At 39.5% G+C, this 25,282-nt stretch overlaps 1 protein-coding gene across 2 annotated transcripts in view; it reads left to right on the plus strand.

Annotated features, from left to right (window-relative positions):
- Positions 1-25,282, plus strand: part of BTC (betacellulin) — a 41,190-nt gene that overhangs the window by 9,892 nt on the left and 6,016 nt on the right. For both annotated transcript variants that reach the window (XM_082653882.1, XM_082653881.1), the window contains exons 2-3: positions 13,617-13,715; positions 20,610-20,727. In XM_082653882.1, the coding sequence (XP_082510008.1) occupies positions 13,617-13,715; positions 20,610-20,727 (217 nt within the window). The remainder of the gene's footprint in view (positions 1-13,616; positions 13,716-20,609; positions 20,728-25,282) is intronic.

The raw sequence follows: 25,282 nt of genomic DNA on the forward strand, positions 1-25,282 counted from the left end.
TAGTGAAAGATGATAATATTAGAGGAAATGAAAGTGGGTGAGGGGTGTACAGGAATGCTGTGTACTTTGCAACTTTTCTGTAAATCTAAAATTATTACAAAATAAAAAAAATATTACAAAAAAGACTCTACAGGAAATTTTAATGGCCACCCAGTTTGGACAATCATCTGGTTAGAAAATAGGGCTGAAAATATAAATGAATCATTTAGCTGATTATAATTTCAGGCTCTAGCACAGTGCCTAGCACACAGTAAACCCTCACTACATATTTGTTCCAACACTAAGTCTATGGGTATTTCGTGAGATCAAATGGCATTACAAAAAAGAAGACCAAGGCAACATCATAGATAGAAAGTAGAATGGTGGTTGCCAGGGATTGGGGGAGCGGGAAATGGGGAGTTAGTGGGTATGGAGTTTCAGTTTTGTGAGATAAAAAGCATTCTGGAGATCAGGTGGTTATGGTTGTACAACAATATAAATGTACTTAATATCATTGAACGGTATATTTATAAATGGTTAAGATAGTAAGTTTTATGTTGTATATATTTTACCACAATAAAAATGATCAGAAGAAAAAGAGGACTGAAAGTAGAGTGTTGATGACACCCATATATGGTGTGGGTGTCAGAAAAGTAACTGGCAGAGTTGAGTGAAAAGGGAAGGATAAGTCAAGAAGCCAAGAGGAGGGTGATTTTTAGATGGAAGATTTGGGAAGTTCAACCATATCAAATACTGTGGAGATGGACGAGGCTCAGGAGGAGGTCACTGGTGAGTGAGCTCTGAGGAAATCATTGATGCTCTGGAAAGACAAGAGACAGGAGATTGATGGGGAAGCCAAAGACACACACACACGCACACACACGCACACACACACACACACACACATAACTGAAAGGATAGAAGGATAGAGGTCCGGGTGGTGGGTAGAAAAGAGAAAGTTTTGGTTATGAGAGTCAATTTCAAATCGTTGAAAACGTGACCCAGCAAAGGTTTCCTCTGTGTAGTTCAGAGTATACAACTTGGATTAATGAACTAACATTCCTGGAAGACAGCTCTCACATTAATTTAGGAAATTTTCTCCCAAGTAGAGCTCTGAAAAACTGGAATCAGCTGCCTTGGGATGCGGTGATCTTCCCATGCCTGGGCATGTCTGTGGTCTGGATTGCATTCACGGGAAGCTGTGTAGAGGTGATTCCTAGGTGAGGTAGGAGTTGGACCAAATGACCACCAAAGGTTCTTATGACTCCATGAATTATAGACGCTACTATAATGTTACTTCACTTTGGGGGTACTTTGGAGGTTGGTACTGTCAGCTGACTTCTCTGCAAGGAGAAGACGCAGGACAGATGGAAACCTGGGGAGCTAATGGTAAAGACTTTTGAAAAAGAAAATCACTTGAGTGACTTCACTCCCACCCGGCCCAAACTGTATTCCACCATGTCTTTTCCTGAATAGAAATATCAAGGTTAACATCACCAATAATGCCATGTAGATATCATGTACCCCTCATATGATGTGATGAGAGGACATCTTGGGACATACTATCAATCCCTTGCCCCAGGCTCAGTTTTTGCCTTAAAGATGCTGCACTCTTTATATTTTACCAACTATTAAGATAATAGTTATGACCTGGGATCCTGTTGTGATGCGGAAAAACCCTAGCATAACTATAATTGATTAATTATTTTGCAAGAATTTCAAATGTTATTATTTCAGGAGACAAATTTCTAACATTGCAAATTTCTAACATCCTATGATAGGAAACTTCTGTGAGAAGATTTTCTACTTGTTTTTAGATAAATGATAATTATCCTGTAATAGAGGGTAAGAAGAACAAAATGTGATTTAGATGCCAGGTGAAACGATACACTTTCCATTTGCCTTCGCAGAAGGGTAGCAAAAGAAATGCACCCTGTTCTTTCTTAACGATTTCTACCCAACAGCATTCACCACTATTAAATACTTCTTGATTTCTAGATTAGTCAGCTGCTTTATTCAGGATGTGGTGAACAGACATTGAAGTTTCAACTGGAAACGTGGTGTGACTATTTCTTAATGAGTCATTTTCATAGGTCACACAAGAAAAATCAATTGAATTATTTCACAGTCACACCACACACATCAAGAAGGCCCTTGTTTCTTTTTTTTTTTTTAATCCTTATTGGAGTATAATTGCTTTACAATGGTGTGCTAGTTTCTGCTTTATAACAAAGTGAATCAGTTATACATATACATATGTTCCCATATCTCTTCCCTCTTGCGTCTCCCTCCCTCCCACCCTCCCTATCCCACCCCTCTAGGTGGTCACAAAGCACCGAGCTGATCTCCCAGGCCCTTGTTTCTTGATACTTCTCTGTATAATTCTTCACTCCAGCTGGACATCTTTACTTTGTCCCCCAAAACACACTCAGCTCATTTCTACGTCATTGCCTTCTGTCCAGTTTAGTTTCCAACTTCTTTTGTGAAAGTTTTCGCTATAATTTCTTCAGCTTAACATTGCCTCTTTTTGGAATTCTATTAGAATTTATTTCCTTTATACCTGGCAATTATACTGTCTGATATTGATTGATTGATGTTTCTGGTCTCTGCAAATGGTTTGATCAATAAAGATAATAATGGGTTAAAGTTAAGTTGGCTTGAGTTATCCTAACTCATTTTAAGGGCCTAAATTCTGGGGCTTTTTCAGGTTGGGAGAGCATCTACTCTGACACCCTATGTTCTTTTCTTTACCATTATTAAAGCTTGATGACTGTTTCCTCATGGGTCAGAGGCTGTGTTATCGCTGGATCCAGAAGCCAACTCCACTATTCCTCCTCACTTTGCACTCAGATAATCCTCCTTGATAACAAATTGTTCTTTTTCCATGGTTCCTTTTGCCTCCTCTCTTTGAACCATTATGGAAATTCAGTGATCCCAGAGGTTTTCATTTAAAACGCTACAATGTCTGACTGTCTGGTCCAGCCTTATCATAAAGGGATAGAATTCAAAACGTCAAGTTTTGACAACTGATGGTTTCTAAGAAACTAGCTCTAGGTTGCTATAGGGTTCCCATTCAATTTAGTCATTGTTGTCACAGATTTAATAACGGTCATGGCAAAAATAAAATGGTGGATTTACTGGCAAAGGCATTATCGTGGTGTTGACAACTTTCAGATATGTGAGTTAATTTATGCATGACAGGTTGTCAAATTACTTCCCTCTCTGGGCTTTAAAAATATAAGAGTGTGGAGTTCTTTTATGAGTTAAAAAAATGTTATTCATCATTCTAAGCCCTTCTTAAACACCAAGATATTGTTTATACCATTTGGAATAGATTTTTTTTTTGAGGCGGAGGAAGGAGGTCATATTCTACTCCCCTGATTTTGAATGGACATAAACTATTTGTGAAGACCCTCTTATTTTTTCTCTACCCTTGTCTTGGCCTCCCCTCCTGGCTCTGAAAATCTGGAAGCCTGTCTTTCAGTTTTGTAGAATAGGCAGTCCTCCAGGTGGTGTGATTTGAGAGACCTTAGAAAAATCCCTCCTTGTCCTGGAACAAGGCTCCCCCAAGGTGTCCTGATGCCCCAAATCCTCACTGTACTGGGACACAGAATCGTGCACTTCTTAAGGGCCTTTCAACTACCTCCCCTGTCCCTTGATCAGCTCTCCATTCATACCAGCTTGCCCCTCTTTTGGGACTTCGAGGCCGTGTCCCAGGGCATGTGTTCTGGCCTCTCACTCACCAAGGGGCCAGAGATTGGGGGAGGCAGCACCCAGTGGGGAAAATTTTGTCCAAAAGAAAATGGGTGATGGAAGTGACTGGGGCAGAGAAATTCCTCCTTCATTCTTTCTTCTGTGAGCAACTTCAAGACGCAGTTCCTTTCTGAACCTTTTACATGGCCCTTTGTTGAGTGAATGTGTCATGCATTTCGGTGTCTTTGTGGCTCACTCTGGAGCTGCACCCAGCATGATGGGTACACACATTGCATTGCTTTGCCTCCTTCTCTGCTTGCGTCCCTTTTTTTCATTCTCATGGCCCAGAGCTTGTACCTCCCCAATAAAGTGATAACCCCTTAATCTGTGTCTCAGGCTCTGCTTTCCAGAAGATCCAGGTTGACGCACTTGATTCTAGAGTATTTCTGTTGAGTTAAGCAATTTCTCTCCTTGCAGGTCTGCTTTGAAAGTAAATACATTTAGAAAGGGAAATCTATGAGGAAATTATGTTCTATTAGGGGAAATGTTAAAGCCGTAGGAGGATACTTGTTTATAGGAGGGGAAAAGACAACAACAAAAAAGACAGAAAAGGAGTTAAAAAAAGATGAAGGAGAACATCAATGTCAAACTTAATCTATTTCACACTTTTTTACTCAGCCACCCATAAGCTCAATGTTAAACAGCATTTCCACCACTTAATATATTTTTTCAACTCCCTTTTAGACATGTCCTCTTTTTGGACATAGAAAATACTTTTCGTGTATAGTATGCACACTCAAGATTCTGATTTTCTTTTTGACAATAAAGATACATTGGGAAATTCCCCAGATGCTTATAGTTTTTACTCCTAACGTTGATTTAAATTTTAAAATTTTGTTAACTTTATTTTTCAGAAATTAAAATTAGATCTCTAATCAAATATAATCCATTTGACTGTTAAATAGTATCATCTAAGATCTGACTTTATCTGTTATATTTGTATCACTGAATCACTTAACTAACCAACTGAATCAGTAACTCCCCTCTGACATAAACACCGTGCTGAGTACTGGCAGAACTGTGCTGAAAATACAAAGAACCATACATGCAGAAGATGGCATATTTCTATTAAGCAGTTGAGGTGCATTAATGTCAAATATCTTTTTAAAAACACTGGAGAAAAGCAGCATGTGGAAAGACCAACATACAGATTTTCCTCATTGAACACATATGTATAAGTGTACTATAGAAGTATAGTATGTATGTATTTATCTTTTGTAGTTTGTTTCATAAGCATATTTTATACACAAGTCAAATCACATCATAAATGTAGAAATTTGTCAATATTCATTAATGAGAGTTGAGAATCTATATGAGTAATAAGAATTCTTTTTTACTTCTGTTCTCTTAGAGCTGCTATTCTGTTGAGTGCCTACCTTGTGCCAGGCATTACTGGGGTTAATAATTCATAATTTACTTTTTGCACTTTCTTTAAACAGATAGTTAAATCGTTACCATGTAAGTTATATATCATGGGCCTCAGTTTACAGATGGGGACCCTGAAGTTCAATGCTGAGTAACTTAATCTTATCACAAAGCTGGTGATTAAAAGGTACATTCAGGATTCAAGTACAGCTCCATTTGACTTCAAATATCTTTTTCCTATTAATCTATACTGCTTCCCTCTAATATAAATGAAATATCAGAGATCTGACTGTGAAATATTCTTCTAATTTCAGCTTATATTCATAAATTGACACATTCTCTGTTGATTTACAGTTGAATTGTCTAATGGGACATGGAGTGTGGTTTGATTCCTAAAATAAGATTGATGTGACATCATAGGAAATCACTGGATTTAGTAAACACAAGTAGAAGTTAGGGTATCTAAGAAGATATCCTAAGTTATCAGAATATACTGTATGGTCATTTTGAGATAATGTTATGTTTACTTAAAAAATATAAAATGTACTTGACTCTAAAAATGGAAAGTTCAGCTCAGAGATGAGGCAAATACAGCATATATGACTGTTTAGGTTGGTCACATTTGATCTTTTTAAGTAGTTGATCCAGCTGGTGTATGACTTACCTCAGTGTTAGCAGTAACTTTGAGACAGTGGGTCATGCTCCTTGTCAAGCTGTGTCTCTCTGAATGCTTGTATTGTTCCCAATGACTTCATTCTCCGTGACGGCTGATGGGGATAATACTTTTAATACATTCTGTAATTTTTAATTTGAGAATCTCAAAGTGCATAAAAGTAAATGGAGCTTTGACTCACTAAAGTAGAACTGGGTTTCTTTTCCTTTTTGTCTTTCATTTTATGAGTGGAGTTGGTATTTAAAAACCAACCCCAGAGAATATGGGGACATGTGTATGCATATGGCTGATTCACTTTGTTGTGTAACAGAAACTAACACAGTATTGTGAAGCAATTATGCTCCAATAAAGATCTATTACAAAATAATAAAATAAAATAAAATGTTCCACTAAAAAAAAAAAGAAAAAAAAAAAAAACAACCCCAGAAATAGGAACTCAATATCCAGTCACTTAGCAAATGCAGCTAATCTAACATTATTTTGTTTTATTTTGGTTTTATTCCTTGAATGCATCTGCGAATTCTGCAGGTCATGTGCAGCAGGGAGGCATGGGTAATAGGCGGAATGAAAGAGTAAGAAAACAAAGAGATTGTGAAATATTTGGATGACAGGTAAAATTTAACACAGTAACATTTAAAATAGGCAAGTACAAAATCATTTCTCAGATTAAAATGAAACAAAACAGAGCAAAACCAAAAAGAACAAAAAAGCCACGAATACACTGCTTTCCGACAGTATAAGTGGTTTAAGAGCTTCTATTTATTCTAAGCAGAATAAAACCCCTGTATTTAATGGAATAGTTAAAAAGGGCTGATATGCTATGCAGCTGCAGTATCAGGAATATGGTGCCCGCAATGTGAGAGGTGAGAGCCCCACTCTATTCTGTCTTTGCCAAACCATGTAAAATGGCCCTGTATTTTAACCTTGTTTTTAAGGAGGATGTCAAGGCTTATGAGAGGTCTTGATGATGTCAGGTAAAATACGGTTGGAGGAACCAGGATGTTTAGCCTGAGGAGGAGCAATCCTTTCAGGAAGACTTGATCTCTGGCTTCAAATATACGAGGATCAGTCATGAGAAAGAGAGATTAGACTTATTCTAGGTGATTCCAATGAGCAGAGTAAAACTATGGGAAGGCAAAAACCAGTTCAACATAAAGAAGCATTTATAGAGCTTTAGAAATAGGTGCTTAATTTTTTTTGAATGAATGAATGATTGTGAGCGAAAGAATGGATGAATGGTCTCATTGAAATGTGATGCCTTAGAAGGGAGTGAAGTCTCTGTGCTGAAATTTTAAAGGTGAACTCTCCCAGGGGATGTTTTTAGGGGAGCTGAGGGTTGGTAGGAGATTTGAATACCTCTAAGGTTCTTACTAATTCTGAAATTTAATATAATTTGTGACTCTTTTAAATGAAGATCTTATGTTTTCCATATCTAAGTTTGGAGAGAATTGCAATGGTTCTCAACCAATGTAATTTCTCCCCCAAGGAAGCACTTGGCAAGGTCTGGGGACAGTTTTGATTGTAACATCTCAGTGGTAGGTGGAGGACGGGAGGGGGATGCTACTGGCATTTTGTGGGTAAAAGCCAGGGATACTGCTAGTCATAGTACAATGCACAGCATCCCACAGCAAAGAGTTATCCAGTCCAAATGCCAGTAATGCGGAAGTTGAGAAACACGTTAGATGTTTCCCACTCATTTTAACCAGAACTTGGATTTCCTTGAGCAATGAGGTCAGATGTATTGAATGTAAAATACATTTAAGCTCTTATTTTCCAAAGACTTTCCATTCACTCAAAATAGAGTTATACTTGCCAGAATTACTAACTTTGACTGCAAAGAACTACATCGCACTTGCAGAAGTGGCCCTGCCTTTTGGGCTAAACTGTCCAACCTCTCTGCTCTGTCATTAATTCATCCTTTGCCTCTCTCCTGTACCTTTGGCATCTTCCTGTCAATGATCTTTCATAATAAAACAAAAGCAAAATAACTCTCTTTTTTTCTGTACATATTGACTAATTTTAACCCCCCTCCCTTTCTCAGTTCAACATCTGTGAAGAGTAATCTCCAATTATTTGCACAGCTTTCATACCGTTACTATTTCTTTAGCAAGAAACTGCTAGTGCTTTTTGGTTGTCAAATCTACTGCATGTATTTCAGTTCTTATCTTTAATTCTCCATCAGTTTTTATACAGTTGACCAAATGCTTCTAGAAAACCTCTCTTCTTAGTTCTGTGGCTCTTTTTTTTTTTTTTTTTGGTCGTATGCGGGCCTCTCACTGTTGTGGCCTCTCCCGTTGCGGAGCACAAGGCTCCGGACTCGCAGGCTCAGCGGCCACGGCTCACAGGCCCAGACGCTCCGCGGCATGTGGGATCTTCCCGGACCGGGGCACGAACCCGTGTCCACTGCATCGGCAGGGGGACTCTCAACCACTGCGCCACCAGGGCTCTTCTTGATCCCTTGAGGACTCTTCTCTTTCTGCCCCTCTATTATATTGATTTTTTTCAGTACTCTATCCATAATCAGCTTTCTCTTTTCACATGGCTCTTTCTAACAGATCAATATGTGTGGCGTTAAGTACCAGTTTATTTCTCATAACTCCTAAATGTAGAACTCGTAGCTATGACTTCACTCCACAGCTCCAGATCTAATATCCATTTACCGTCTCTAAATGAGACACAGTCATCTCAAATTCAGAGTGTCTGAAACTGATTTTTTTTTCCATGCCTGTCTTAGTCAGTTTGGGCTGCTTTAATAAAATAACATAGACTTGTAACAACATTGGCTGGTAAACAACAAACATTTATTTTTCACAGTGCTGGAGGCTGATAAGTTCCAGATGAAGGGTCTAGTAGATTCAATGTCTGGTGAGAGCCTGCTTCCTGGTTCATAGACAGCCATCCTTCTGCTGTGTCCTCACATGGCAGAAGGGGCAAGGGAGCTCTGTGAGGTGTCTTTTACAAGGGTTCTGATCCCACCCTCACAACCTAATCACCTCCCAAAGGCCCGTCACATCCCATTAGGGATTAGGTTTCAACAAGAAATTCAGTCTACAGTAATCCTCAACCTGTTTGTCTTCTCGTATACCTTATATTTGTGATTGGTACCACAATCCAGACATTCACTCTAGTTACAAACTCCGGAGTCATCCTAGACTCCCTTTTCCTTATCTCCCACTCTAGCCCATTAGTCACCAAGTCTTTTTTTTGTATTTCACTTTGTGAATTTCTCTCGCATTCATTTCTTCTTCTCCATACAGATTTGTGTGCTAGCACCTCATTTAGGTATGTCTGAAATCACCTGTATTTGTATTAAAGCAAACTTTACAAACTGAAAGAAAAGAAGATGGTCATGTTGCTTCTCACTTAAAACTTTTCAATGACCCCATTTTAGCGACATAACAGAACTCAAAGTAACTAACATGGCTCTTAGGCCATTTGTGACCTACCAGCCCTCCAGTCTCCTCTTCCATCACAAGGCCCAATCACCCTCCAAGCGAACTAGACAAGTTATTCATGCCATGTCTTTTTATAAGTTGTGCCTTTTATTTAGAATGCCCTGGTTCATTACAATTTTATTTATCCTTTTCTTAAAAATTAATTCTGTTTTTAATAAAGTAATAAATATACACAAATTTTAAAAAATCAAATAGTACTAAGAAGTTTATAATGATGAATAGCAGATCTTTGTACCTGCCTTCCTGCCTCTTCACCACCCTAGAATCAACCACTTTTGACTCCTTCAGGTGCCTCTTCTGTGTTTATCTCTGTATTGCTAAACAGTATGCTTATAATGCTATTTCTTGACTTGTCAAGTTTAGACTTTTACCTATTGAGATTCTCTTCTAATTCTAGTATAGTTACTATAGGGGTGATACTCAAAACACTTAAGAACTAGCACCGCACAGATTATGATTAATCACAACCACTTTCCCTACATGGTCTGTGTTGGCTAATTACTGGTCCTGATTTTATGACAAATTTTGTTAAATTATCAGTATTTACATTATTATTACCATATAAATATTGTCCACTGCTGAAACAAATAATGTACTATAATTATGTCATAGTACATTATAACATAATTACTTGCTTACACAATTTTCATTTTCTAGAAGTTATTAATTGATGTTTTAAAAAATCATTTATTACTCATTAAAAACTCACCATAATTCCCGCCTTCTCAGTGAGTCTTTGCTGCCAGGCAGAGTTGATTGTCTGCTCTGTGTTATTCCTGTATTACCTCTTTCGTACTCATCACACTATACCTTATAGATCTGTGTGTCTATCTTCCTTGTCAAAATGTGAGCTCCTTGAGGTTAGTGATAATATGTTATCTTTGAACCTTCAGTGCTGTGCACCAGTGCCAAACACAAAATGTTTAATAAATATCTGTTGAGTTATGGATGGAACAGGAGTGGCCTTTGTCTTTGAAGCAGCCTTCAATATTGGGTGGATGGTTTTGTGAGCATTTCTCTGATTTCTGAGTCGCTCCATACAGATCACTCACTCAAATGCCTGTCAGGGTCTACACAGTTAAAATAAATGAACGCAGCAAGCCCGATGGGGTCTGCGGCATTTAAAGTCGTCACGTGCTACTAGGCTCTAGCCAGCTGTTGCCATGAAGGTGTTTCAGATCTGTGTTGCCAGACCTTCTGCTTTTCAAATAGAAACAGGAAAATCCAGGCTTGATATGAACTGTCATGATTCCATTTTTTAAAACTATGCAGACAAAGTAAATGGTTCTTCAGGCTCAAGCTCGATTTGGTTCATAAGCACCAGCTGATGAAGATTATTAGTGGGAGTAGGAGGGACTGTGGACCCTGTCCCAGAGCCTTGAGCTTGGCGTCCGGTTGGCCTGAGAATGTCTCTACCGCAAGGGGTCCTCCACAGGGGCTCTACCCAGTGGAATTCCTTTGCCAGCTGATGCCAGCATGTGGAGTGAGCCTTAGCAGAAGAGAGCCTGGGCTCAGCCTGCCAGAATGTTTGGAGGGCCAGGCAGGGTTTCGATGGAATCAGGACTTGCTCTGTTATGTGGAAATAAAGAATGATGTGTTAAATCATAAGTGATAGTGGGAAGGAGCAGAAGAAGGGTAAAAATTGTATACTATGTGCCAAGCCCTGTGTGTGCCTTTTCTTATGTTACTCAACTTAGGTTTTACAATAGCCCTGAGGCAGAGATATTGTCATCTTCAGTTTGCAGATGTTGAATCTCTATGAGATTTAGTTTATTTTTCAATTTCCATCATCAGAACAGATCAACTGCAGAATGAATGCCTCTTGAATCTGCCCATGAAGAAAGCCCATGTATGGGATTTTAAAAATGATTTAAATCTGTTTTTATAGTAAAAAAGAAGACGGTTAAAATTTTCCACTAGAAATTGATTGTTTAGTTTGTTTGTTTGTTTATAGGTTGACCTAAGATTGGTCAATCTTTCAACATTTGTTGAATATCCATTGTATTCTGTGTTAGATTCCAGGATTACCAAACTGATTAATATACAATTCCTGTGCTTGAGAAGTCATAAATGATTGTTTCTGGTTTCTTCTAAGTGTGAAAGGAGGGAGCCAGGTATTGGCATAAAAGATAGGAAAAATCTGGAAATTTGGTTGCCAAATTTTTGTTGTTGTTTTTTTAAAATTTTGAGCTATTCCTTTTTTCTTGTTGCAATCAACAGGATATTCAGATAGAAAAATAAGAAAGTGCAAATAAAGAAAATTAAGGAAAAAGTCTTCTTCTAACCATTGTGGGCAACTCTCTACCTACTTACTTACCCAACTTTTTGGACTATTTATCTGTATGGATATTTTTATACTTATCACAAACAGACGCAAACACTCAGATCCCACTACATCACTATTTTGTAGCCTGCTTCTCTTACTGAGGAATATTTTGAAATGTTTGAAAATCATTTTCTATGGCTGAATAGCATTTTATTGCATGGGAGTATTCCCTATATTTAATCAATTCTCTATTGTTAGATATTTAGGTAATTTCTAATTTTTTATAACCCATGTCACGTGGAGAAATTTTGTAGCGAAATCTTTTTATGTATGTTAAATTATTTCCTTAGGAAAACTTACTAGAAATGAAATTACTGGATTTAAGTGCATGTACAATTTTAAGCTTTTCGCTTTTAGCACACATAGTGCTAAATTGTCCTCCAGAAAAGTAATACTAATTTACCCATCCCCAATGGATATGAGTTTCTATTTCTCTTCACTGTTTCCAATGCTAGTTACCACCTCTTTTTTAAAAAAAAAATTTTTTTTCGAATTCAATAGAGATAGAAAAGAATTTCTGTTTTGAAAAACTCTTTTTGAAGACCTTTTGGCCTTTGACCTTTCTGGATACTATTGTTCTCTGGTACAATACTATCACTTTGTGTTTTGGTTACTTGGTTGGCTCTTTACCTGCCTTAGTAGCTTTGGAGCAGTTTGAGGGTACAGCATGTCCTATCCACCTGTGTGTTTCTGGGTGCTCGTGGATATTGGTTGAACTGAATTGTACTGGAGGACATGTGTAGTTTAGAACCTTGGCTAGATGTAAAAATGTCAATACAATCCGTGGGCAGGTTACTCTGTTCCTACCAGTTACATAATAATGAGAATTTAATTGAACATCGATTATGTGCCAGCAGTGTATTAAGTGCTTTGCACACTTACCTGGATGAATCCTCACAATGCTCTGAAGAAGAGATAATAATCATCTCCACTTTGCTGATGAGGAAACTGAGAGGTTATAAAACTTGCCCAATGTGCATTGGCTGTCAAGTGGCAAAAGCAGGTTGTGAACTCAGGAAAAGTTAACTACCAAGCAGTCTTATCTCTCCTCCACTGCCCTCCCCTCTCCAACTTCTTATTATAGATATTTAAAAATATATATAAAAGTAGAGAGAACAGCAGAGTGACCCTTGATATACCTACCACCTGGCTTCAGTAGTTACCAATATGTGGCCAATCTTGTTTCATCTATACCTTTCCCTCACTACCTCACAGCCCTCTTCCCTGGTTGGATTATTTTAAAGCAAATCAGAAATTCATTAATTTCCTTAATAAGTATTTAAATACATATCTCTAAGAGATATGGACTCTGTTTTTTGTATCCAAACCACAATATCATTATCACACTTGAAACTATAACAATTTCTTCATATTCTCTAATGTCCAGACAATGTCAGATTTCCTTAATTATCTCATAAGTGACTTTTACTGTTGCTTTGTTTGAATCAGGACCCTCGCAAGGTCTACACTTTGTATTCTAAGCTGTCCTAACCTCAACACAGTGTTCCTCTCTTCCCCATGCCTTTCTATGAAGCCTGTCCTTGTTAGAGACAGAGGTACTTAGCTGGAGGAATTTGAAAATTTTAAATAATTCCTATGAATTGAATATCTAGTTTGCATCTCCCCAGAAAGAAGCACACTCAACAGTTTATACCTGAAAAACACTGGGTCCGTGTGGCATGGAGAAAATACATTGCTATGCAGGTTCATCATCCCTTCTCCCTGGAAATTCATCAGTGTATTCATCCGCTGGCTGAGAACTCCCTCTGTTCTTCTGCTTGTAGGATAAGGCTCCATCACAACTATGGTCAAGTCTCCTCATTTAAGGGGCCAGGGCTTGTCAGATGTAAGTGATACTGGCCTGAAAATTCTGTCTTGAGCCCTGAGCTTAAAAAATGAGACACGCTGGCCTGTGTAGCCCTCCCTTGCTGCGGGAGAATGACTTGGAAATGGAAAGGCTTGTTATTTTCATAAATCGTCATGACTTTGATAGAAACTTTCACATTGAGCACATTTTCATTGAACGAGTTTTCATGTTTGTTTTGGTTCTGTTTTAAAATTGAAGGTCTAGTGATCCTCCACTGTGTCGTGGCAGATGGGAATTCAACCAAGAGTCCTGAAAATGATGGCCTTCTCTGTGGAGATCGTGGAGAAAATTGCCCAGGTAACGCATAACAAGCGATGCATTTGTTTTTATCAGCTTTATATTCAACCTCAGAAACTTGACCCCCCTAAATTTTAAGTTGTTGATAATATAATAATCATAAAACTAGGTAGTTTTGAGCACATGTTAATGTACCAGGCTCTGGGCTTTACATATAGTAATTCATTCATTCCTTGCAAGAACCCTATGAGCTGGATAATATTTTTTACTTTATTTCAAGGTGAAGCTAGAAAGAATACGTAACGTGCCGAAGGCCACACAGCTGATATATCACAAATCTGGGATTCACGCTCAGGTCTTTCTCATTCTGGTGCTTCCATTCTTCATCATTATACTATTTGGGGCATTGTAGATGTGTGTGTGCTTCAGTCTCCAGCATGTGATGTCTTGGACTAGATTCGTAGAAAGCTGGCATATTCTATTCAAATTAAAAAAATATTTTTTTCTATTTTATAACTTAGAAGAGGGAAGAAGGCAACAATTTTAAAACATATTTTACGTTGAAGATTCCTGAATTAGCATTCTCACATTTAGTAGTCTGAGGCAGGGATCAGCCTTAGTAAAGAGTCAGATAATAAGAATTTAGGTTTTGTGGGTCACGCGGTCTTTGTTGCAACTATTCTGCTCTGCCATTGAACTATGAAAGCAGCCATAGACCTATGCAAATGAATGGCCTTGGATGTCTTCCAATAAACCTTTATTTAGAGAAACAGGCCGTGGGCCAGATTCGGCGTTGGGGCCATAGTTGGCTGACTCCTGGTCTAAGGTCTGTCTGTCCTTTATAAATTGCATGGTCTGGTGTTCTACAGGAGTTGTTTCTTATTTTAAAACAAAACAAAACACAACACAGGCCAATTCCAAAAGTAGGGCAGAGTGGAGAAGAGCCTCTTGTATTCCCTGGAAACTTCTCTGAGCTGGGAGTATGGTGACGTGGTGTAAGTGCTCCTTTCCTAGCACCCTGGGAATGTTGTAACTGAGCCAGGAACACGCTGAGCAAGTCATCCTGATGTGAGTCATCAGTTCCAGCCCAACCTTCATCTTTCTTTCCCTCCCACTAGTGGGTGGTCCGGAGAGTGCCCACAGTCTGTGGAGTCCATCGCTGTGTTAGGTCACGCTTGTGCAGGTCTTGTCACCCATGTAGTGAGAAGGACAAAGCCAACTTTATGTGTTTGTGTGCTTTTCTTCAGTCTGGTTTCAGATGTCTTAAATGACAACATTTTCACATTTCCTTTGGGAGATTATTCCATAATCTGATGATTGACAGTGTTAAAAAAAATCTTCCTCATCATCCTCCTAAATGTATTTTTATATTTTTTTATTGTAGTAAAAACATTTAACATGGGATCCGCCCTTTTAACAAAATTTTAAGTGTACAGCACAATATTATTAATTATGACAACTGATGTTGTATAGTAGATCTCTAGAAATTATTTATCTTACAGAACTGAAACTTTAAGAGGAGAGAGGAAAAGAGATGAGAAAGCATCGAGCCTCAATGCATTGCAGAATTTAGAGGTTAGGGGAGCTGAGGTCAAACCAGCAGGGGAGAATGAGCAAAGGAGGTATCACATGCATTCTTTTTTTTTTTTTTCCACACGCACTCTTGAAAAACAAAAGGAAATACAATTTTTTCCCTGTCGATTCTTCTTTGTCTCCTAGCCATGAATAATTTTAGATACATGAAATACACTCAAATCTCAATACTGGATTCTTTTTTCTTCCTTTAAAGGGCTGGAATGAAAAGGGCAGCTCTAAGTGAAGGTTCACTCCTGTAAGCTCAGAAATGGTTGGCACAGTCCTTCTGGTTAAAAGACATGCTGATCAGACCTGATTGGCCCCCCGTGTAAGCATATCCTAGTAAACCAGGAAGGTAATAAGTACATCTGTGAGATTTATTTTTCTTTTCCTGGAGAAACAGACCAATTCACAGTTTTACAGGAAACTGCATTGAATGGAAGACAAATGGGAATCCTCAATTACAAAACATTTTCCAATTTTGCACTTTTTCAAGAGCATCATGAATTTACATTCCCCTGTCCCACAGAGATAGTTGGCAAGATAAGAAGGAAAATTAACTTAAAAAGTATAAAACTTTCTTCCTCCCCTCCTGGCTTAAGAAGGTTGTAAAATGAAGAAACCCTTATTGGGAAGATGCTTAGAACATTAAAGCCTCAGGCTGTACTTCATAGAATAGGAGGAAATGTTTCTCCAGACTCTGCTGTGACCACTTGAACTCTTCTGTGCACTGGTTGTTCCCCCTATTTTTTAGGTCAGATATCTGTGTGAGAAGATGAATTTATAGGCATTTGTTTTCCTTCCTCTCTCTCCTTGATAACAGTTGTGGGACTTCTGTCTCAAAATTTAGTATCCCTTTTTAAATCTCTTACACAGAGATTGAACTATGTACCTAACTAAAGGTTTAGAGATACAAGAGGTTATAAACATTGTAATGAGATTTACCAAAAAAGCATTGTCATAGTAATTGTATATTATCTTTAGAGTTGATTTCAGAAGAGTTGCTGATATTAATATCATTTGCAAAATCATTAAATAGATTTTTCATGAGCATTATTGGAATAAATAAGGGAAGGTTTTCCGAAAAGTAAACCTAATGTATCAATTGTGAAGAGTTTTAATCACAAAGGCATCACAAGGCCTGTTTTGGCTTGAGGATAAGAACCATGTACAGAAAGACTAAGGAATCACACTGTTTAATCAAAGCATCCATCAAATTGAGGAAAATTCCATATTTAAACTAGGTTATTTGGGTGTCTGCTGTATTCCTCCACTTTAGTTTGGCCCAAGGGAATCCATCACATGTCATCTAATTATTCATATGACCCTAAGAAGGTGACCACTTCCTATCTATCTGCCCATACTATCAGTGAAAGCTATTCTTTTTCCTGATCCCTTTTACTAACTCTTAGAATCAAATTTTGACATCACTGACCTGCAGTAGCCCTGGTAGTTTCTTATTTAATTGGTTGTAGAATCTCTGAAATACAGTGTCTCATGAAGAGTTTACGATATGTTACCTTTGGTGCCCATCTTCTTATAAGATTGTGTTGCGATCTGGTCCTCTGGTACATGTAATTTTCTCCAGCAATTTTGTGGGACAAACTCACTCCCAGAGGAAGGTTCTGGTTTGAGGAATGTGGGTTGGAAAAGAGTAAGGTGGGAGGGAAAAAGATCAGTTAAGTTCCACCACCCCCAGTATCAGGGAAATCTTCACGGCTGTTACATTTTCAAGACCATACCATTTACTTCTCAAAAGAGAAACACAATACATGGGACTAATCATTCTTTTGTCATAAGATTAACTTTTCCTTTTTCTTGGTAAACACCTCTGGAAAGGAAGGGTAGATTTTGCCATCCCCTGCCCTATGTCATCAGGTCTCATGATAGTCAGAAAATGTTAGATTTCACAGCTGTTCAATTTTCAGATAATGTGACCTTGATGAATATTAGATGAAAGCAACTGGAATTTTAGGCGCATTTCAAAAGGGAGAATGCTGATAAGCCTTCTCATTCCATGAGAAAGAGAGAGGATCCCATTTGGCTTTCTTTTTTTGGGGGTGGGGGACGCGGTATGTGTGATTAATTTTTCTTCCAGGTTTTAAAGTTCCAGAGAGAAATCTTAGGACATTTTCTGCTTGGTGGCATGGAAGGGTTTTTAAATCCAAATAATGCTGGGAATATTTAAGGGCACGCTTATTTGCAAAGGAGAGAACTCTGTGAGCAATCAAAACAGGGCCTGGCAAACATTTCCCTGGCATGGATTTGTGTTGCTTGGATGAACCAAGGCTGATCAAATCACCGCATCCAGCAGCTGCTGGTTAAGGCGCTCTCTGGTATCTTGCTCTGTATGGTGTTTATTAAAAGACTGGCTATGTTTAAAGGGGCGTGACAGCCAGAGGAATTAGTAAAGTTCAGGATACAGAGCCATATGGCTTATATTTAAAGTCAGGTGTGCTTTGCAAAGTAGAAAAGACCTTTCTGGAGCAAGGAGATCTATCAGTAAGTCTTACTGCTTCTTTATGGGAGTATAGTCGATTTACAGTGCTGTGTTAGTTTCAGTTGTACAGCAAAGTGATTCAGTTATACATATATCTATTCTTTTTCAGATTCTTTTCCCATACAGGTTATTACAGCGTACTGAGTAGAGTTCCCTGTGCTATACAGTAGGTCCTTATTGATTATCTATTCTTAAATCCATCTCCTTGCCCTCCATTTCCCTGCCCCAGGCCTATATCATGTATGTCTGCATGGCTCGGATATGCCTTGGATTCCTCTTTTCCCCTTTGGCATCTTCCTACTTTAATCCGTTGTGCACTTTCCTGTCTAATACATTGATAAAACACTTCACAGTTTAGGTTTTACATATTTCATGTAATTTAATCCATAAGAACCTTCTTCAGCTCTCTCCCACCTTGTATTTCAAGGGTAAACACTTCAGCCCACTGACATTTGTGGTCTCTGACTTCCATTCACAGCCATCCTTGGCTACTCTCCTTCAGGCCTCTTCCATATCCATTAAATCTACCACCCACCTCCTGCATAAGGCTGGCATATTCCCAACCCCGAGCTTTTGCTCTTGACATTATCCACAACTCAACTGCTTGCTCACCTCCTCCTAAAAAAGTCTACATTTCCTAGAAATTTTCTTTAATTAGATAAGCCCTCTTTGTACTGGCACAAGATTTCTCTTAGAATTGTCAAGATTTTCAAGATTCTAGAATCAACTCATTTACCGAGGACTTTATTGTCCCGGGTACTTTGCTAGGAATTTCCACATGTATTTTTTATTTGAGCCTCTCAACAGCCCTTTAAGGTAGATGTTATCATCTTCAATTTCCAGATGATGAAACTGAGGCTCAGACAGCTTAATTAGCTTGCCTGGACCCATAGGGCTCATGAAAGGCAGAGCTGAAACACTAATTTCCTTCCTCCTAAGCCAGTATTTTTTCCACTGTTTCCATGTTTCCATGGTTACTATGGTTGTTTTTACTGGTTTGTTGCTTTTTATTGACTTAAATTTGTTCTATTGTACCAATGTAGATAGTTAGATAGGATATCCCTTATTTCTTTGATGTTTTCCAATGCCTACTACAGGGCTATGGAAAGAGGAAGTACTTGATGGATGGAAGCTGACCTTCATTTGATCAATTTATTTGCCAAAGTACACAGATCTTTGCCTTTGAGACACTTTGCAGTTCTTTCTGGGAGAAATTTCACTAAGAGTCCCATTGATTGGCATGCGTGGGAGCAAATGTCTGGCACGTACAGGCAGTCCGCATGGCTGGTAATCAAGTCACCAACCAAAACCAGGTCAGCCAGTGCCTCAACAACATTCTGTCACCCTCCGAAACTCTGTGACCTGGCATCACAGAAATCTGCTGTGTATAGATCATCCAGAGTCCTTTGCAATTCTCCTCTCTGGTGACCCTGGGCAATTTTTTTATATAGGTATATGTATGTATATATACTCGTTTCATAATATTAATTAAGAAGTTTAGTAGTCACTGCTATTTATAAAGGGATCGTGTAACGTCATTGGGGTGCCAGGCGCCATGCCAAGCCTAGTGTGAAATGCCCTCTGAAGTGACCACTGTAGGCTTTCTGGGTCCACAGGTGTCTGAGTCCTGCAAGCTGTCGGTCACACCATGACTATGGAAAGGCCGGCCCTGGGCTGGAGCTGGCTAGTTAGCAGTTTTCTCTGGGTGTGGGCAGGTGTCTGTTGTGAATCGACACATGGAACAGCTAGTTAGTATTTCTTTACTGTTTCTCTTGACAATCCTTGTTTCTTGAAACTTTCTACACATAAACGATGGAGAAATCCCTCCATATTACACCCCCTGGTGCAAAATTAACTTTGAAAAATTAGGCAATTAAGATTCTGAAAGGTAAGACAAGGAAGTCAGTGTAGGAGTGAAATCCTGGATATGAAGCTTACAGTGTTTTCCTCCTTCAGGGCAAGAGAAACCCTCCAGGGGTCAGATGAGAGGGATAATCTCCCATTCAGAGAAGCAGGACTTCTGGGTGCCGCAGGCTGAGAGCAGATGACAGCTACCTGCCTGACAGAGCACCAGAGTGGAGCAGGCAGAAGCGTGGACTCTGGGACAGGACTGCCTGGGTTTGAGTCCCAGGTCTGCCACATATTAGCTGCATGATCTGGGAAAGTGATTTAGCCTCTTTGAGTTGTGCTTTGCTCATCCATAAACAGCAGTTAGAACAGCGCTTCCCTCACAAGCCTCTTCTGAGTATGAAATGAGTAAATACAGCCCTCCCTCCGAATCTGCGGGTTCTGCATCCGCAGAGTCAACCAACCGCGGATCCCAACTGGGGGATACCGAGGACCGACTGTAAATGCCATTTAATACAAGGGACTTGAGCATCTGCGGATCTTGATGTCACCTGGGGTCCTGGAACCAATCCCCCTCAGATACCGAGGGATGACTCTCTCTGTAAAGCTACAGACCAGCATCTGGCACTAAGTGCTGCGTTTAAGTTAAAAAAAGACAAAGAAAGGCAAAAACCCTCCTCTCTTTTCAATGCCATCAGCCCCACGTCTCTGACAATCTTCATGGAAAGAAGAGGCTTCTCTCTTACCACAATTATGCTTTACGCTTTAAACAACACTAACGTTTCTGAGAGGTAGTTTGGACAGAAATCTTAGTTAAAATATGAGACGTTCCTGTCACAATCCCCATTAGCCAATCTCTAGGGCTAGTTTTGGGTCACAAAAGTCCGACACATGCCAGTGTGGGGAGAAGGAGAAATGAGACATTGGAGTATATTCCACAGAAAAACTGGCAGCACAGTTAGGAATATGATTCTACTTACAAATGTATACTTAAAGTGAGTTGATGTATTGAATCATTTCTCATTCTTCAGCTACGACCACACAACCAAAGCGAAGAGGCCACTTCTCTCGGTGCCCCAAACAGTACAAGCATTACTGCATTAAAGGGAGATGTCGCTTCGTGGTGGCCGAGCAGACGCCCTCCTGCGTGTAAGTGAGGCGCTGAGCCGACAAGCAAAGGGGTACAGACTGGTGCCGGTTTGGGGGGTGACAGGACTGGAAAGTCTGAGCTAATCCAGCCATCTGTTGGGATGCAGTTCCCCCTGGTCCTACCCCCTCCCCTCCCTGCGCCACTTGTTTAGGGGCCCCCGTTGGACAGCTACTTATGGAGAAACTGACGCACACTTTCCTGCTGAAATATGAGCATGCGAGAGTCCAGATCGCCTTCCAGGCAGGGCTGTGTCTTCTGCTGCCTTGCGCAAGCAAAACTGTTTCTGTCCAGTGTTAAGGATGCTTTTCAGCTCAAATAAACTCCCAGGGGTTTGTTGCACTCGAATGAAAACACAGTCTTCTGGCGTGTGTTAGGTGGTTCATGGCGAATGTAAATATGAAAGAATTTCTGCCAAATTACAAGCTACTTTTGCAGGTGTCAATTAAGTGCATGGAAATCAGTCCTATTTTTAGAGATTCACAAAGCCTGTTTAGTACCGCAGGGAACTGGGAGGAACGTTCTCTTTCCAACTCTTGGTAGATTGAGTCCAAGTTTAATTTTACTCAGGCACAAACAAATTTTTTGCATATCTTAAATATTTATTTTCTTCTAAAGATGTCTCTGTAAAGTGCTGTCTGAGACCCTACCTCGTAGAGGAGCAAGATGATTTCTTAAGTATATTTTTGACCTAAAGTCATAGAGCGCTGATGTTCTTCTGTGTAGTTGCCCCAGGATTCTCTCTTTCTTTTTTCACAAGTATCTCAGAACAGTGATTCCAAGCCCTGATATAGTGGAACATTGAAGAGTCATGGACTTCTTCAAAGTTTGATTATAATTAAATTTAATTAAAAAATCAATATACACAGATAATACTTAGAGGGGAATAAGAAAAAAGACTAATGTAAGGAAATAAGGAAAATGTGCTTGTGTGTGTGTTGGGAAAGATAGAGCTGATTTTTGTTTTTTTATAAATGTATTTGTTTATCTTTGGCTGCGTTGGGTCTCTGTTGCTGCGTGCGGGCTTTGTCTAGCTGTGGCGAGCAGGGGCTACTCTTCATTGTGGTGTGCGGGCTTCTCACTGCCGTGGCCTCTCTTGTTGCAGAGCACGGGCTCTAGGCGCACAGGCTCAGTAGTTGTGGCTCAAAGGCTGTAGAGCACAGGCCCAGTAGTTGTGGTGCAGGGCTTAGTTGCTCCGCGGCATGTGGGATCTTCCCAGACCAGGGCTCGAACCCGTGTCCCCCGCATTGGCAGGCAGATTCTTAACCACTGCACTACCAGGGAGGTCCAGGAGTTGATTTTTTTAAAAAAATTCATTTAATTGCTCACTGACTTGGGAGAATATCATGAATTTTTAAACCAGTACATTTCTTTAACTGGTCCCTATGTCTGTAGATGTACTGTTCTTTAATATTGCTGCCTTCTAGAATGAAAACCACAGGGTGTAATCTACCTGCCTGAGATCAATACACAGCCTGTCCCCCTCTGTCAGAGGTTAAAACCCATTTTCTCCCTAGATTCTCTGATGCTGGCTTGACTTTCTAGCTATGTCTTTCACCACATTCCCCAATGTTCTTCCATAATCCTACATTCCTTTGCATGGCTTATTAGACAAGCTCTTCTCATAGTCTGAGAGTTTATTCTTACTGACACTTTAAGATACAACTCAAACATCAGCTCCTCCTGGACCCCTGCGTTGATTTGAGTTCGATGTCCTTCCTCTGTGATTCAGTCACACTTCTGTGAAAGCTTTTTTCCCCTGGAGCATCACTGTTGATTTCTCTGGACATCCCTTCTGTGGCTGTGGGCTCCTAGAGGCCAGGGAGGATGGCTTATTCATTTTCATATTCCAGTGCCAAGCACAGTGCCTAGAATTTACTAGGTGCGCAAGAAATGTCTGATGAATAAACGAACAAGTCCCTCTGTCATGGTTCATCTAGTGCTATGCTAGATGTCAAATCCAAGATCTTCATCTGAACCAGGAGCACCTTCTTAGTGGTGGAATGATACAAAAATCAAGGGTAGGAGGAAGAACACACGGATCAGGACTCAAGTTTTGGAGTAAGACAGACCTAAGTCAAGATTTTGTTTCCGCCAGTTATAAGCAGCATTAACAATGGGTCAGTCACCTTTCCTGAATGTTTTTTTTTTAAATAAATTTATTTATTTAATTTACATTTATTTTTGGCCACATTGGGTCTTGGATCCTGCGTACGGGCTTTCTCTAGTTGCTGCGAGCAGGGGCTACTCTTCGTTGCGGTGTGCGGGCTTCTCATTGTGGTGGCTTCTCTTGTTGCCGAGCACGGGCTCTAGGCGCATGGGCTTCAGTGGTTGTGGCAGGAGGGGTCAGTAGTTGTGGCATGCAGGCTCTAGAGTGCAGATTCTGTAGTTGTTGCGCACGGGCTTGGTTGGTCCACGGTATGTAGGATCTTCCCAGACCAGGGCTCGAACACATGTCCCCTGCATTGGCAGGCGGATTCTTAACCACTGCGCCACCAGGGAAGCCCCTGAGTGTTTTATCGTCTATAAAAGAAGATACCATCTTCCTTTCAAGTGTTGAAAATTAAGCAAAATAATACATCAGGCAAAAGTACTTACTGTGATACCCAGCACAGAGTAAATGTCCCATAAATTGTACCATTCAAGTGAATGGGAAGTATACATCCTAGGCCTGACCTTTTAGGTGACTTGGTGTGGCACAGATCAAGCAAAGCTGTCTTGTAATTGGTGATTACGCTATCTTGGGAAACCATAAATATCTCCTTTTGCTTGGGATCATAGGAGTTTGTGGACTCCTGTCTTTACATAAAAAACCAAAGTGTGTTTCAAATAACTCAAGTCCCTTCTTAGTCTTCTCAGTATTTTTGTGGAATGGAGATGGTTTGTTTCCAGGTACATAACTTTGATTTCTTTACATGGCACAATTCATTTAGGTAGTGTTACATGTGGGTGGGTGCATGAACTGGGGAGCTAGACTTCCTGTATTTGAATCCAACCCCACTCACTTATTTTCTCTTTACTTCAGTTTCTCCACCTGTCAAATGGGGTTCATAATAGCACCTACTTCAAAGGTTGTTATAAGGATCAATTGAGTTAATACTTATACATCTATTAGAACAGTGTCTGGTGATTATTTCTGAATAGCAATCCCAAATCCTGATTTTTCAGAGTCCTCAAGGGTCATAGCATCTTTAAATGTCATTTTTAATTTATAAGATGTTTATTAAATAAAAACTCATTTATTCATTTGCTCAGCATTTATTAAAGATCTACTAGCATCTTTCACCCTTTGCCTCTTCCTCTCCCATTGAAATGACCATCAGCTGATATGTTATTAATTTGATGAACAGTGAAACAATGTGAGAGCCACTGTAACTGGCTGTGTAAGAGTCTGACCAGCTACATGGCTTCATTGGGTTATAACTTACAGGAAGGACTGCTTACTGAGAAATTCATTTAAAGCATGGGTGAGCAACGGAACCCAGAACTTATAATTAGAAAAACATTCTAAAAGCAGCAAGTAATTGCTATGTACTTTATGGGCACAGTTATTTGTTTAAAAATGCTGTATTTAGTAAATTTGTTAGAGAAACATTTCTGCTAATTGGAAGAGACTCTATTTGTAGATTTTAATTATAACCTTAAAAAAAAAACAGAACTCTAAAGACCTCCCTCCCACACATGCAATTAAAAGTGATTTCCCCCCCCCCCAGTTCCAGTCCTATGTGCAAAAGATTTTTGATATTTCAAGATATTTCTAAGCTCTCTTCCTGTTATTTTGACCTTGCAATGAACAGCCTAGCTATCTTGCAGGAAGCAATTTTCCCTCATACATCCTGGGGTCATTTTGCAATAGATGGCATTAGGTGTTTTTTCTCCTTTGCTTGCCTTGAGCCTCACCTTTCAATTGATGGTTGTGACTGAGCGAGGCTTTTTTTTTTTTTTTTTAAGCATTGTATCAGCTACAATATTGCCAGCCAGTAAGGGATCTCCTTACTTGAGAAATAAAGCTTTGTGGGAATTAACTGCCTTAGCTCTTATCGAACATAAACTGTCGAGTGGCCTGGCAATAGATCCTTTCATAAAAGAAACAAACAAACACACACAACCAAAAATGAGGTTGCACAGGAATCTTTGTAAGAAGTAGAGCTTCATCTTTCTGAGATTTCAATAATTATATATATGACCAGTGTCTCTTCGTGTTTTGAATGAGTCTGAGGAGAAGAAAAAGGGAGAATATTTGTTAGTGCAAAGGTGTTGATGTTACAACACATAATTTTGGTTTTAAAGTAGCCTCAGACAAACTTCTTAGTCGTCTTTTATGCATCTTACACAATTCAGAGAATACTATGGGTGGTCCCTAAATCACTGAGCTGTAGGGGGTTGAGTGTTGCTTGGACAAATCTCGGCTTGGTCAAATGGCTCTGTATCTGCACCTTCAGAAGTGGGGCATATGCTAAGTTGAGGTGAATTCAGGACTGTTGACGGAGTTGGAAGAATGAGAGGGGGAATAGTGCCATTTGGAGAGTCTGTTGATTTCTGGTCACGGCACTTTAC

This window comes from Grampus griseus (assembly GCF_964374135.1).
Source record: "Grampus griseus genome assembly, chromosome: 4".
NCBI classification, from domain to species: domain Eukaryota; kingdom Metazoa; phylum Chordata; class Mammalia; order Artiodactyla; family Delphinidae; genus Grampus; species Grampus griseus.